Here is a 16143-nt window from a genome sequence, read left to right as displayed (position 1 = left end):
TAAAGAGAACTGGGCCCAACACTGACAGTGCTCTGTCTTCGCCTACTGACCGTTTAATCTCTAATTAATCTCTAATGACATCTTGTTTATTTTCATCCATCTTGTTTCCTCTATTTGCTGATCACTGGGAAGCAATAAACTTGGGCAAACCGAAAAAAAAAGGTTCCCCTCACTAATTATTTGTCTGATGTTTAGATCCTGCCAACCTGCTGAATCGCTAATTATTGTTCAGCTTGGAGAAGAATGGGGAAGCCAAACAGAATTTGTGACGTTACCAATATTGCTAATGATTTAGGAGGCTACTCATATGATAAGAAACACCCTGAAGAGTATTTATCTCATACTGCAGTTTCCAAATACATAAATTGCATACCATCTGTATACACATTATATTCACTTCTTTCTCTTCCTTCTGTTTTGTTTTTTTCCCCCTTCTTCCAAGGACAAGAGACTATCTACTTGGTGGCATGGTCAAAGCCCAGCAAAAATAATTACATCAAGATAAATATAAATGACATCTATTACCATTCCTGTTTAATTCTTTAAATTGTACATTTTATAATTAGTTACAAGATCCTCTTTGTACAGAAATTATATTTTCAGCATTAGCTAGCTCGTGAGTTTGGGTTCCTGCAGAAGAAACACGAGGCAGAGTGGGCAGGTAAATGCAGACCCACAGCACAGCCTGTGCTTTTCAGCCTGTTTTGCAAGTTATTCCATACACACTCAACATAATGGCTGTGCAAACAGAGCTGGTATTGCTGTAGAAAAACATCTCCAGTGATAAGTTTGTATTTACGTATTTAATTCTCATTATGTAATTTTTAAAGCCATGCCTACTCCTGATACCAGAACTAAAGAGCAGTTGAGAGGGCTGACATCTGTAAGAGACAAACTGTTCAAATAATGCTAAAAGAGTTATTGCAGGTGGTTATCTCTATTTGTAGTTGATAAAGCTACCCAGAGTAACATCCAGCAGAGCAGTATCTGCCTGTGGGTTTTGACATGTTCATGTTTCTTGGAAGGCAAGAGTTTAACCCTTTATGAAGAGATCAGACTGAATACCTGAATACTCCTGGAAATGGTGGGGAGACAGAGGATACCTATTTCCACATGCCTGCCTATGGAACCACTGGAAGTGCAAAAAACCTTGCTCTGCCACAGGAAACAAAACTGAATATTCATTGTATCAGGATGTGCTTTGCAAGACAAAATCAAGGCAATATCCCTTCAGAGTCTGTAGTTAATCATGGCTCATGTTTTAAAGGTCTATTACTCAAGTAGAATGGCTCATGTTTTAAAGGTCTATTACCCAAGTACAGCTTTTTAAAAAGTAGCAAAAGTACACTCGAGATCATCACTCTATTTACAGCTGTGACAAATAATTTTAACAAAATTACACTTGTTTTCTACCTTTCTGAAAATAACAGACTATTTGGCTTTTTATGTTGGCTTTTTTTTTCCAAAATACATGAAAAAAGTGAGATATTAACTCTTGAGCTTGGGGGTTTTTCCCCCATTGAACAAACCCAGTCCTACTGTTGTTATTGTTAGTGAAGACTTTGTCTTGCTTAGTGAGAGAGGAGGTTGTTAATTCAAAATATACATTTTCCTATATTGAGAAATAAAAAATTGTCTATTTTCTTTTTGTTAATATTTTCTTGTTAACTTTATTTCCAAATTTTTGTATCTCGCTATGTTGACACTATTTTGGAATCAAAATCAACCTTTATTGCAACTTTTGAAAGAGTATTTAATTTACTGCACTACAAAATTTGTGTTTTGAATTGTCAGAAACTTACTTGAAGTATAAGACAGAGACTTGTAACTGAGCACTGAGATACTTTTGCAGTCTGTAAGAAGTGTTTCTCAGATGTTTCGGGGATAGCTCACTTGAATAATCTGAGACATCTTTATAATGGAACAGAGATGTTCTGACCTTCAGATGTGTCCAAAAGACCTCTGAGGTCAGGAACTGCCCTAAAGAAGCAATGCTGAGATGATTAAGAGAGACACAACAAAAATATTTTTCCCAAAGTTGCAATTTCAGGTTAAATTCTGGGGGTTTTGTAGCATTAACAGACATTAAAATACACATTTACTAGATCGTAGTCTCTATTTTGGAGAAATCCTCTAGGGAATATTTTACTTACTAGAGTCTCTAGCAAAGAAAATCAGATTTCTCTGACATTGTAAAAACAGGAATTAGCATTTTGTTGCAGACAAAAGATTCCAAAGATTCTTGGTAAATCTGTGGCCTAGTTTCTATTGACACGTGGCTTTCTGTAGTGCCCATCACAGTTATGTGTCTTTAGAAAAGACTTGATCCTGTCTCAAACGGTTTTGGCTGTGTAAGGGAAAGGTAAGTGATTTGCATGATGCTGTTGTGGGTAATTACATAAGCTGTGCTTCTCTGAGTACCTAGCACTAGCAGATCTGAGCAGCTGATGTTAATGTAAACATTACACTTTTTCTGAGTGAACTTTGGCTTTAGGTCTTTCTCTTCATTTGCATATCTAGGCAGAATGAATGTGTCTTAACTCCGGTACTCAGCCTAACATTCACAACTCTGCTCCTTTCAGGTTTGGCACATCTGCAGAGCAAGCTCAGGTTTTAAAGCCAAAGCCTACAACAAGGAGAATATGTATTCAATGGTCAAATGAAAACGTTGTTTTCATCATTTGAATCACATGCCTTGGCAGAGGCAAAGAAGAAAAGGAAAACTGATAGCTAAGAATTGAGTGGTGTAATCATCAGGCTTTCCAGCTACTGAATCTGTAATGACAGGTGCCCTGGAGGTCTCAGCCTCTCCCAGCCTTGATTCATTCTGAAACCAGGTTTGTTGAATGAGTCAGTGACCTCCTTTCCAGAGAAAGGAAATCCCACTGTGCAGCATCATACTGATGTCCATGTACAGCATCACAGTTGGAGCGTGTCCTGACTCTGCCACTTGACTAGTGGAATAATTAATTCTCTTCCCCTCCTTTTGCATCCTCACTTCTCAAGAGCCCCTGATCACATCTCACTCTCTGGACTGATTTCTTTCCAAATTAACAACAGTCACAGTGTTTCCTTTCCTCCAGACTTTGCTCAGCTAATCAAAACCTCCTTCCAAATTCAAATCACTGTATGACTCTCATTAGTTAAATTGCTTCCTCTTTAACTTCATGAAGTTACATTATAGCCCAAACAGTTAAATATGACAAAGCAGTAAGAAACTGGATTCACAGAGGCTTGAAACACTGAACCAGTTTGAAACCTTGATTATAGCATGCTCCCAGTCATGTCAATAATAAGGGAAGAAATACAGTTCATGCCCTTGTACAGACCAAGCATCTGGGAGCACAAGTCTCTGCTGCAGCTTTCAGGTTGTAGGCAGGTGCAACACATTGCCTGCAATAAAATTCTAGTGGTACCAACTGCTGCAGTTAGTGGGAAGCCTGGTGTCCCTTCCTTGCTGATAGATTGCCATGGTGTTCCAAAGCTGCTGTGGGTGTTCTGAACTCAAGCATCTGGTAATCATGGTAACTAGCTGCTTTAGAAGTGTAGGGACATCCATAACTACTTGTGTTTGGGTTTTCTTTCATAAAGCAGGATACACACAGTCAAAGCTTTTAAATGTCAAAATAGAAGGATGACGTTCATGCAATAACTATCAAAAACAGCATTTTAAATGCTGTTCCATAGAATAAAAAGGAACATGGCAGTATATACTGTAAACCAACTTGGTACAGTCCCTGTCTGCTCCTCTCATTCCCAAGCTGCCTGTGGTAGGATCTTGGCAGAAAAGCAAACATGGATCAATCCCTTGAGGTAGTTGAGGGAGTGCTAGGTTTATGTTGGAGAGACTCATGTTAGATGCATGGCTTGATTGTTAAATTAACCAATACTGAAATGGCATCTTTCAAGGCTAATTATCTTTGCTAATCGTGTTTATTTGAAGAAATCCACAGAAACTGCTTAAGAGCTGGAACAGACCCCCTGTTGATTTTGTACTGCTGCTGTATGTAGAGCTGTACAGCAGACTTCTATACATGGACAGAAAAACAGTTGCATGTGTTTGAAAGAAATATTGACTTGCTTTGAGGTTTTATATAGTTAGTGGGGTGTGCATATACCTCTTGGCCACAACAATATTTCCCACAAGTCCAGGGAGAATTTTTCAGAAGTGGAATGTTTGATACACTGCCCTTCCAGCCATCCAATTACACAGACAGGATAAATCACCCTTAAATTGGAGCCTATGTAGTCCAAATTATATTTATGTTTCCTCTAAATACAGCTGCAGAAGGAATAAAGGGTGTGATAGCTTCTTAGTTCCCTGTGTCACCTCCATTCTCCCACCTGAATGACCAAGCTGTAACTCATGATAAATTAGTTACTAGCATTTCTATTGTTCAGGCAACCTGTTTTGCTGCAGCAAGAAGCCAGCTAGGTGTCTCAGTGTCATAGAGAGGCCACCTCCCTATAAATGACACCGTTCTCTGACCCGTTCTACCTCTCAGGGATCAGGCTAATCATTGACAGGGCTGTTACGATCACAAGCTTTTAGTGCAGCTTTGATAAGATCCTCCAGCAGTTTGTGGCAAAGGAAGACATTCTGCACAGTGAGGACTCCAGCAAATGAATGGATTTTTTTCAGCATCAGTACAACAAGTCTGACTTTTAACCCTGGCACTAAATCGGCGCAATGTGTGGCCAACGACCGGAGAGAATTGTTGCTTTCTGGACATTAGTTTTCATAAGGCTAGTTGCTGGCCTTGCTGGAGAGGGAAGATCTGTGTGGAAAAAGGACCCCCACTTCAGCCCTGTGAGTGAAACACAGATGTTTCTGTATGACACATTCCCCAAAGAGTTTCTCTGGGGTGTAGGGACAGGGGCTTTCCAGGTGGAAGGCAACTGGAGGAAGGATGGGAAAGGCTCCTCCATCTGGGACCGCTTCACCCACTCGGAGTTCAGGGATGCTGACAGCACAGGCACCTCCAGTGACAGTTACAACTTGTTGGACAGAGATTTGTCTGCTCTGGATTTTTTGGGAGTCACTTTTTACCAGTTTTCAATTTCATGGTCAAGGCTTTTTCCCACTGGAGTGGTAGCAGCTCCCAATGAAAAAGGACTCCAGTATTATAACACCCTTATTGACTCTTTACTCTACAGAAATATTGACCCTGTGGTTACACTGTACCATTGGGACCTGCCCTTGATGCTGCAAGAAAAATATGGGGGATGGAAAAATCAATCAATAATTGATATCTTCAATGACTATGCCACCTTTTGCTTCCAGACCTTTGGGGATCGTGTTAAGTACTGGATTACAATCCACAATCCATATTTAGTTGCTTGGCATGGGTATGGCACAGGTATTCATGCTCCAGGAGAGAGAGGGAAAATAACAACTGTCTACTCTGTAGGACACAATTTGATCAAGGTACAGTATAGTAAGATTTTACAAACTGATTTTGCACTGCCAGGGGAAATGATGGGAGGGATCAATCCTGTGATCAGTGTTTAAAAACAAAATCACAGACTGTGAGAACACCAAGAAATAAATTTTAGCTAGGGCAGTCTTTCTGTTAATCCTAATTTTGTTCTTACTGTTTTTGTCATGACAGCCAATTCAGTAATTAGTTGTTTTAAAATGCTTCTTTATTATTTTATTTAAATTAGGTTTTGCATTACAAAGTCTGCCTATGAGAGGGTATAGTTTTCCTTTATCCTTTCCATTTAGTTAAACACACTGACATCACCATTGATTTGGCTACACTGAAATGACTATTCTATTAGTTTAAAAGGAAATGTATTTCTATTTGCATATTAAATCAATGCTACTAGCCATAGAGTATGTATATATAAGTATGATTAGTTCTAACTTAGTAAGATAATGTTGCAAAATGTTTATTCCTAAACTAGCAAAGTCTGCATTTCTTGGGTTTGGAAGGAAATGAATGTCCCCTTCAGTACTTGAGAGTTTCAAATTATTTGCATGATGTCTTTGACATTTTAATTTTTATGTCAGTCTTATTTATCAGCTGTCTTCTACAGAACTACACATCCAAAAGATCTGATCCCATGATCAATAGTTTGAACAACTGCAGTACTGTGCACTAAGTTCCTGGTGTTCTTTCTTTGGGAAGGACAAAAAGAGAACTCTGAAGTGGGTCATGTGTTCTAAGGAAAAGGTGCAGACATTGTTCCTCACCAGCATCAGAGACTCTACAGCATCCACTGATAGATGATTAATTTCATTCTGCAAAGTAGCTTATGCATAGGAGCTTATATTCTTATTTTATCTTGCTAGAATTTAAAAGTTTCCAGTAACAGCAGTTTAAGATATGAATTTACAAACCAATACAGTATTTTTTTCATCTCTAGTGCTCAAAGTACTTTACAGAGCAGCTCACTGTCCTGTCTCTGCAGCTGGTATAATTTCCCCTGCTCAGACTATTCTTAGCTGTCACAAAGAGAATTTTTCTACTCCCTGCCATACATTAGAAATGTAATTACAAATAAGTCTGAATGTTTGTCCTACAGAACTATGTATGCATGTGGGAAAAAAATCAATTGCCAGAGTAGTTAAAAGTATACTGCAACTGACCATTTATTTTCCTATATTTGCTTCTGGGCTTGAACCTTCAGAATCTCCTTTTTCAGCAAATTCATACCACAGGCAATAGAAGTTTTACACACAGAAAAGCCATTGAGCATCCTGAGTCACTGATTTCAGTGACTTCCAGCTTTAAATTAAGCCTGTGAATCTGACCATAAAATAAATCACTTTGATGAAAGAGAAAATGAGACTCTGAGCAACACACAAACCATTAACTAGTATTTTATCTTTCTTGGGCAGAAATTCTTTTTATGTGGTATCCCTCTTACAGCCCCATGAATATTACCTAATGTATTAAGAGTTCTCTCCTGTAGCACTGTAAAATTTCTGAAGATTTGAGATTCTTCACGAATGTATGTGAGGAACTGGAGTTTTCTGATTGAGGTTGGAGGTGGAATGGAAACTCCTGAGGAACCTTTTGACATGAGTCAGCTCTTCCTATCTGTAATTTTTTTTCTCTTAATAAACTGTAATTAAAGCCAACCATTCCACACAAGTCACAGTTGGTAATATATGTTTCAAGCCAATTAGCCAATTACACTTTTTGGCAATCATTTGGAAAACCCCAATCCAAATGCAAGGCAGTTAGCACACAACAAATTTGATAGTAGAGCCTTAGTCCTTCAAACCACTCTCAGAAATGTAGTTGCCTACATCTCAGGAGCCCTTTTTTCTTCCAGGAGGAATGAGATTCAGTATGCAAGGTAAGGGCTTTAGCTCTACTGACTATGTGGCATCTTTACCACAGGCCAAAAGGGCCTTGAACTGAAATATACTCTCCAAATATACTCTCCAGACACACCTTTCCTTCTTCTGAAGTGCTGTTTAAAATCATCATCATCAGACTCTGTATTATAGCTCTTCATGATTTATAAATAATTAAGCAAAAATTTTAATAGCATTTTTTAAATTCTAGTTTCCTAAATGTTCTTGCTCTCCAGCACTAAAATAATTCCATGTAGCCCTAACGTTGTTTTGTGAGCTTGTTGCTGATCAAAGGAAAAATGTTTGACTAAAATATCATAAGAATTTGGAAGTACTGGTCTTTCTATTGAAAGCTCTTTGCCTATGCACATGATAAATTTCAGGATGAGGGTTCGAAGGAGCATGAGAATATTTCAAGAGAGAGGAACAATACTGTTGTCTTCATTTTGTTAAACCGACTTTTCTAACCTTTTACAGGGTTAAGACTAACTGACTTAGCACTCTCGGTGAGTTTCAAGTTATTGGAATAATTTCTATATTAATATCAGGAAAATATGCTGAAATTAGTGAGTCATATGTATCTGGAATAAATACACAATATTGATCCTGCTTTAACTGTGTGCTTAGCCTTGACATTTGTCCTTGATCTAGCAAGGAAAGTGAAAGATTAGGGATTAAACTCTAACCAAAAAAAAAGATTAGTCAAGAGTTACTCAAAATACCCAATTTGATGTATTGTACAGCTTTTAAATTGATGTTTGTTTCGTGTCTGGTCTTACAAAACAAGTTCTATTAATCAGCTGGTTCCATCAACAATAATTTGTACTTAACAAACAGCTATCTGAAGATGTTAAGCTGTTTTACAGATAATTAATAATTATAGGCAAACAAATGCTATTGTCTCTGCTATGTCTGTAACAACCCTTATGGTAGATAGTGACAAGTTTTTTTCAGTGAGAGTTAATCCTCAGAATTCAGAATCACGAATTATACATATGAATTTGTGTATGAGGATCCTATCTTGGCATATTAAATGTACTTATTTGTACTTGAGGTCTACTCCAGAATTATACCTGTGTCTGTATTCTCTACTGTAGACAATATTTTTAATAGTAAATTGCAATTTTTCTCATGAGCCCATTTCTGCTGGCTTCCCTCTTCAGCTACAGAACCTGCATTTCAAAGGTTAGTGTCACTTTATCAGTATTTTCAAAGACAGACCTTGAACAAATGTTACGAGCGTGACCTTAGAAACCATAAACAACTGATACACAAAATTTCACAAACTGTAATTCTTTGGTACTCTCTAGCTTAAACAAATACCTACCTGACATCAGGTCTTTGGGGGTTTTTTTAAGCTGTCAAGGCTGTGTGTTTCTAGATAAATTAACTGAAATTATCCTCAAAGGTAAGCAATGCTGTTTGGTTTGGTAAGGATGGCAGTTTAACTCGGCACTCTCAGTGTTTCACGATGCTTCTCAATGTTTTCCTGGGTGCAAACACTGATTTTCTTTCCAGCTTAAGAGTATAAAGCAACACTTCAGGCACAAGGTAAATCCTGAGTTACTTGACAACTCCTCAGCTGGGGGAGGTCAGTCGCCCTGCCCTGTGTCAGATCCTCTGATGTGATCCAGAATCCTCCTTCTCTGAACCTCTAGCTGGCCCCTTTTCCTATGGAACTTTGACAATCCTAGTGGTTCCCTAGTCTCTCATGTATTTCTAGGTTTGTGTAAATTTTATCTGCTGTATGCCTTTATTTGAGCAATTAACAACATGACATTTGAAGCTAGTTCTGGTGTCTGATAATATTAAGCTTTCTAAAACATGATGATAATCAGAAAATTGGTATTAAGACGTGATACAAGGTATGATTTCATTGCCACTAACATGAATAGCAAAACTTCAGTCTGTCCTAGGGCAGTGAATATGTGGCCAATTGTGAGTACTGAAACATGCCATACCCAGTAGATCTTAGGAGATGCTCCTGCTAAATTTCCTATTAAACCCCAATGTTATTGCTCCCTACGAGTAAGCTTCCTTCCATGCTGCTCCATGTACTGTCAGAAAAATTATGGCAGTCTCAACGAAAAAATTAACTAAAATACTGAATAAAATTCTCACGCAGAACTGTGAAGTTCAAACTTTGCATCTGGGTCCTCTGTCCAAGTTTTTACATTTAGGGATCGCACGACTATCAATACTTGAACACTTATTCATATGATGAAGCCAAACTAAAACAACTAAATCCCAGGAAGAGGGTTGGGATGGATGTGGTTTGATCAGAGTAAATCCAGGTAACCCCCACAGCACAGAGCAGTGAACAGCACAAAGTCAGCACTGACAAATGAAATACCACTTGAAATGTGCTTGAACTGTTTGTTGGTGCTTCCATCTAAGCCTGCAGTGAATCAGACACAGCTACCTGCTGCCAACACACACAGAGATTTATGAGTTCCAATTTAATGCTGTTTTCCTCTCATCAGGCTCATGCAAAAGTCTGGCATAACTACAAAGAACACTTTGGACCCCATCAGAAGGGGATGATATCCATAGTATTGGGATCCCACTGGATCGAGCCTAACAAGTCAGAAGATGCTTTGGACATTTCCAAATGTCAGCAGTCCATGGAGAGAGTACTGGGATGGTTTGCTAAACCTATCCACGGGGATGGTGATTATCCAGAGGAACTGAAAAATGAATTCTCGTTCTTGCCACGCTTTACAGAGGATGAGAAAAACTACATAAAGGGAACAGCTGACTTCTTTGCCTTTTCCTTTGGGCCTAATAACTTTAAACCTCCAAACACTCTACCAAAACTGGGACAAAATTTGTCTCTCAATTTGAGGGAAGTACTGAACTGGATTAAACTGGAGTACAACAGTCCTCGAATCTTGATTGCAGAGAATGGCTGGTTCACTGACAGCCATGTGAAAACAGATGACACCACAGCCATCTACATGATGAAAAACTTCATTAATAAGGTTTTACAAGGTTTGTGCACAAGTTAGTTCTTGGATTTGCAGAGAGCTCGTTAAGATAATTTGATATTTAGCTCTGTAATGATTTAATCTTTTTTTTTTTAAGAGAAAGATAATGGCAACTAAGTTAATCATTAATTATTTATACTGCATGAGTACAAGTCATGGATCAGGATCTACTAGTGCTAGGTGGTGTTGTACAAACACAGAAAACAACCATAGTCCCTGTCCCAGAAAGCTGAAGTCCAACATCTGCATTGGATTTTAAAACTAAATAAGTAAAAAACCTGAGTCAGAAATGAATGAAAACAAATCTATTGGATACAACTTTTCACTGCTGGCAGGTCAACTCTCTGTGCAGGTACAATACCTTAACAGCAGGAAAACAAGACTGTGACTCCAGACTGTCATTGGCATGATGGGGTCCTACTCCAGTGTAAAATGCATGAAGGAAATCAGCAGGAGAAGGGCAATCATTCTTCAGGAATATTGCATGCCAAACAGACAATACAGTGCTCAAACACAGCTTTAATCCTGGATTTGCCCTTCATAAAGCCAGTGGCAAAAGATAAGGGCAAAAGATTTAATTTTGTATGAAATATAAACACTATTAGTACCTAAAGCCTCTGTAAAAACAGTATTTCTTTTCCCGCTCAGCCAGTTCATAGGATTGGTCTGGGAGTGGGGCAGCTGCTGGTTCCCAGAGCTATCCTCCCAGCAAAATCAGCTGATCAACTCAACTTCTCCTAAACTTCTTCCCATACTGACACATTAAATTTCTCTATTTACAAGCTGAATAGACATTTCTACATGTTAGAGCTTGAAGAGATCTTTCAAATAAAGGAAGAGAGTTTTAGCTTCATGACAAAGTCACAAAGTAGATCAGCTGTGGCACAGTTAATTTTAACTCATGATTCTCCAGTTTTATTGGTATGTATTACTGGCAATTTGTCAAATGCAGCTTAAAACCTGGATGTGGTGTAATACAGTAATTTAATTTCTTAAGGAACTAGTGACATACATTTTTTTTAATGATTGAAGACTAAGATATATAAAATGTCACAGTTTTGCAATGAATTACAATGGGCCAAGAACCTTATGAGCGCTGAGAAAACACTCAAGATTTTCAAAGTAAATAGACCATTCTTATAAATATCCCTTATATATGCTAGAGTACTAAATATAAGACTCAGGGATGTTACTTTCTCTTATGCAGCTATAAAATACGACAACGTAGACGTGTTTGGTTACACAGCCTGGTCCCTCCTCGATGGCTACGAATGGCAACATGCTTACAACATCAGGCGTGGATTATTTTATGTAGACTTCAAAAGCAAAAAAAAGGAAAGGATCCCCAAGTCATCTGCACTTTATTATAAACAAATCATACGAGAAAATGGGTTTTTCCCAAGAGAGTCTACCCCACGCTTGCAAGCTCAGTTCTCCTGTAACTTCTCCTGGGGCATCACCGACTCTGTTCTCAAGGTAAGCATAAAATGCTTTTAAAAAGCACATAGGATAGGTGAAGGTAATCAACAGGTGAAGGTAATCAACAAAGAGCTTTTAATCCAAGCTCACATTTGGAAACAGATCATAGCACCTTTTCTCCAAACTGGTTCCTACAGTATCTATTTATACTTTAGTTTTTTTCTATCTCTACATTTGGTAAATAAGCTAACTGTGTGTATGGCCAGTGTTGAGATACTCTTTTTGTCATTGCATGCAGAAAGAAAGTCTCATAACCAACATCAAAAAATAACTGCCTCAAAAAATAACAACAAAACCCCACAATTTAACCTATTCACTGACAACCATAGGGAAAAAAAAATAAACCTTCTACATATTTAGTTACTAGACTGACTTGATTGAAGGGTTGAGGACAACTGCATGAGGTTCAACAAGGCAAAGTGCTGGTCCTGTACTTGGGACACAACAACCCCATGCAGTGCTACAGGCTGGGGGAGGAGTGGCTTGAGACCTATTCAGCAGAAAGGAACTTGGGGTGCTGGCTGATAGCAGCTCAGTATGAGCCAACAGTGTGCCCAGGTGGCCAAAAAGGCCAATGGCATCTTGGCCTGTATCAAGAATAATGTGGCCAGCAGGACTAGGGAAGTGATCATCCCCCTGTACTTGGCACTGGTGAGGCCACACCTCGAGCACTGGGTTCATGGGCTCCTCACTTTAAAAAGGGCATTGAGGCACTGGAGTGAGTCCCTTCTGCCATGCTGCAGTGAGAGGACTAGCAAGAAAGGCCTTAAACTGAGACAGGAGAGATTCAGGTTAGGTATTAGAAAATTTCTTTTACTGTTAAGGTGATCAGATGCTGGAATAGGTTGCCCAGGGAGATGGTGGAGTCACCAAGTCCAGAGGTGTTTAAGAGGTATCTGTATTTGGTGTTGGGTGATATAGTTCAGGGGTTGCCATGGTAGTGCTAGGTTGATGGATCTTCCAACCTTGATGATTCTATGATTCTAAGCCATTTCTGTCAGATTACTATGCCTCAGTTTCACAAGTTTGATCTTGGCAGCAGTGCCAAAATAATCTGTTCCTGCCTCATATAGCCCCTGGTGCTTGTTCTTACCAGTCACTCTCCTGGCAACTGCCTGAGAACTGCTGTTTGCATGACCAGAGTGAACTCAATCAGGAGATATATCTCTGTGAAAATATACGTCATGTAAGCTGGCAACAGTGTGTAACTGAACAGAGTACAATTTTAATGTTTTCTGTAGATAAAGGAACAGAAGGAGTAAGACAATCCCTAGCACAGACAAAGCCCATATAGGTGAGTTGGTTCTCCTCGTCCCCCTGGAGCATCTAAGCAGACCCTTCTGACATCCAGCACTAATCCTACAGCTAAGAAGTGCAGACTACAAGCAGGAATTGATTTAATTAAACCCCACTGCAACATATTTATTTTCACAGGCAGAATTGGTGGCTTCCTCCCCACAGTTCTGTGACTCCAGCCTGTACCTCTGGAACCTCACAGGAGATGGGCTTCTGCACAAAGTTGAAGGGGTGAAGCTAAAAACCCGACCAGCACAGTGCACGGATTTTGTCAGCATTAAAAAGCAACTTGACCTCCTGGAAAAAATGAAAGTCACCCATTACAGATTCGCACTTGACTGGTCACTAATTTTACCCAACGGAGATTTGTCCGTGGTGAACAGGCAAGTTCTTAGGTATTACAGATGTGTGATTAGCGAAGTGCTGAAACTCAACGTTCAGTCCATGGTCACCTTGTATTACCCAACTCACACCTACCTGGGCCTGCCAGGTCCTCTGCTGCAGACAGGAGGATGGCTGAACCAATCCACTGCCCACGCCTTCCAAGACTATGCAGCTTTATGTTTTAGGGAACTTGGCGATTTGGTTAAATTTTGGATTACAATAAATGAGCCCAATCAGCTGAGTAATGTGTACAACAGGAGTAGCAACGATACCTATCGGGCAGCACACAACTTATTAATAGCACATGCCATGGCCTGGAGAATATACGATGAGCAGTATCGATCCTTTCAGTATGGCAAAGTGTCCCTGTCCCTGCACTCTGACTGGGCTGAGCCTGCCAACCCCTACTTTGAATCTCATTCAAAAGCTGCCAACAGGTTTCTTCAGTTTGAAATTGGCTGGTTTGCCAACCCCATATTTAAGACTGGGGACTATCCAGCTACCATGAGGGAATACATTGGCTTTAAGAACAGGAAAGGCCTCTCATACAGTTTGTTGCCATCCTTCACGAGCGAGGAGAAGCAGCTCGTCAAAGGTGCCGCTGACTTTTACGCCCTCAATCATTTCACCACCAGATTTGTGATCCACGAGCCTCAGAATGGGAGCCAGTATGAATTTGATCGTGACATTCAGTTTCTGCAGGATATCACCTGCCTGAGCTCCCCTTCTCGTCTGGCAGTGGTGCCCTGGGGAGTGCGCAAAGTCCTCAGGTGGATTAAAAAAACCTACGGCGACATCGATATTTACATCACAGCAAACGGAATAGATGACCAGTCCTTAGACAACGATGAACTTCGAAATTACTACTTGGGAAAATACATTCAAGAGGTTTTAAAAGGTGAGTATAAGAGCCATTCCTGTGGCTCAGGCATTCCTTAAGGAAGCACCTGAGACTTGCCCTAGACGGGGCAAACTGTTCTGGTGCAGATGCAGAACTGGCCATCAGCATTCAGCCCCCCCCAGTTCTGCAGTCACACTCAGGTACCACACAAAGCCATGGATCAAGCCCCTCACATGAAATGCAGCTATATCTGCTTCCAGTTTAAACCATGTGAGAAGCCATCTGGGCACACATACACAGCAGAGTATTCAGAAGTTACTGGGAGATGGTACTTCAGACCAACAACTCCCAAGAGACAACTTAAATTTCTATTTTCCAATGAAAGGCAGGAGCTTCTCACTTGGTTGATGAACTAGACTCTAGAAAAGCAAGTCCACAGAGACCTGGAGGGACATACAGAAGAAAACCAGCAGGTCACCAGCAGCACCTGCTGCTCTTGAAGGAAGACTCAAACTCTACTTTGTCTTCCACTACTTGCTTTCTCCTGGGCACCTGAGGAAACCTAGTTCTTCACTTTAGAGAAAAATTAATAACACTTATGGAGGTAGAAGACAGAAACACTCAAGGCAATCAGCAATAGCTTATTGTATGAGAAATACTGCAGGGACCTCACCCCTCCCATCCCTCTTCCTCCAACCAAATGTTAAAGAAAAGCAGTGAGACACAGGCTACCAGAAAGGCCTTGGTACCCAAATCATACAGTCAAAATGACATGTACAATACATCCCTGCCCTCACTGTTTCCTATTGGCAAGCATTAGGGAGATCCCTGAGCAGAACATGGGAAGTTTAAAAGCTTTTCTGAGGTACCTGTCACCAAGCACAGCCCAGGCATCCTGGTTTCTCCTCTCTAGGAGGAGAATGTGAAAAATAAGACAGGTCTTACTCATGGCTAAGCATGGCTTTGGACTACTTCAGACAACAAGAAACAGAGCATTCCCTCTCCAGTGCTTATCTCTTTGTCAATCACTAAAGGACTAATTTATTTTCCATGCTAATTTCATACTGCAAACAAAAGAACAATACATTATTCAAGGAAATAAGTTAGTAAAGGGTTATTTAAAGGGCACCTCGTTGTGGTATCCTCATTTTAATTGATCACATGACACTTTACTCACAAAAAGATCCCCCAAATTACATGTTCTTGCTTAATCTGGGTCACATCCCCAACCATGCTCACTGCTTGCACATGAAGTGATCTTTATTCAGCAAGGTCTGCTGCTTATGACTGAGGTATTTTCACCCAACATGTGGGTGCAGCAGTGTGACATACAGCCACATACACTGTGTGGCTGAGCAGCTGAGCTGAGAGCACAGCAGGAGTTTTTGGAATGCTCCTCCAATGGCACAGGATGGGCACCTGGGTTCAGGAAAGAGCAGCTTCTGGCATTTCCCAGAAAGCTCCAGCTATGTCCAAATCCAGCTTTCACAGGGTAGGTGCAGAAAATTCCAAAATTATAAGGATTTGTTAAAGCAATGAGTTTCTACTTAACTGAGACAGCTGAGTATTATTAGAAGCAGTAAGGAAATATTTTATGATGCCATTACACTATTTTCATTGATAATAATTTGAAACCTGAACTAATTATGAGGAAGTTTGCAGATTTTACTTAACACAATGTTTTATTAACATTTCCTTTCGTGGTTTTTTTTCCCTTCTCAGCATACTACATTGACAAAGTCAAGATTAAAGGCTACTATGCATTTAAACTGACTGAAGAAAAATCTAAGCCCAGATTCGGATTCTTCACTTCAGATTTGAAAGGAAAGCCTTCCATCAAATTT

At 39.8% G+C, this 16143-nt stretch overlaps 1 protein-coding gene across 1 annotated transcript in view; it reads left to right on the top strand.

The window, feature by feature from the left end:
* Positions 1 to 4642: 4642 nt before the first annotated feature.
* The window catches only part of KLB (klotho beta), a gene marked incomplete at its 5' end in the record, with an annotated part of 11771 nt that continues 270 nt past the window's right edge, over positions 4643 to 16143 (top strand). The window contains 6 exon segments of the mRNA XM_009079933.1: positions 4643 to 4727; positions 4730 to 5428; positions 9796 to 10303; positions 11507 to 11775; positions 13213 to 14356; positions 16022 to 16143. Of these exon segments, the coding sequence (XP_009078181.1) occupies positions 4643 to 4727; positions 4730 to 5428; positions 9796 to 10303; positions 11507 to 11775; positions 13213 to 14356; positions 16022 to 16143 (2827 nt within the window).

This window comes from Acanthisitta chloris, unplaced genomic scaffold (assembly GCF_000695815.1).
Source record: "Acanthisitta chloris isolate BGI_N310 unplaced genomic scaffold, ASM69581v1 scaffold31498, whole genome shotgun sequence".
Classification (NCBI taxonomy): domain Eukaryota; kingdom Metazoa; phylum Chordata; class Aves; order Passeriformes; family Acanthisittidae; genus Acanthisitta; species Acanthisitta chloris.
The sequence above is the reverse complement of the archived record's forward strand: the minus strand, read 5'-3'. Positions and strand labels throughout refer to the sequence as shown.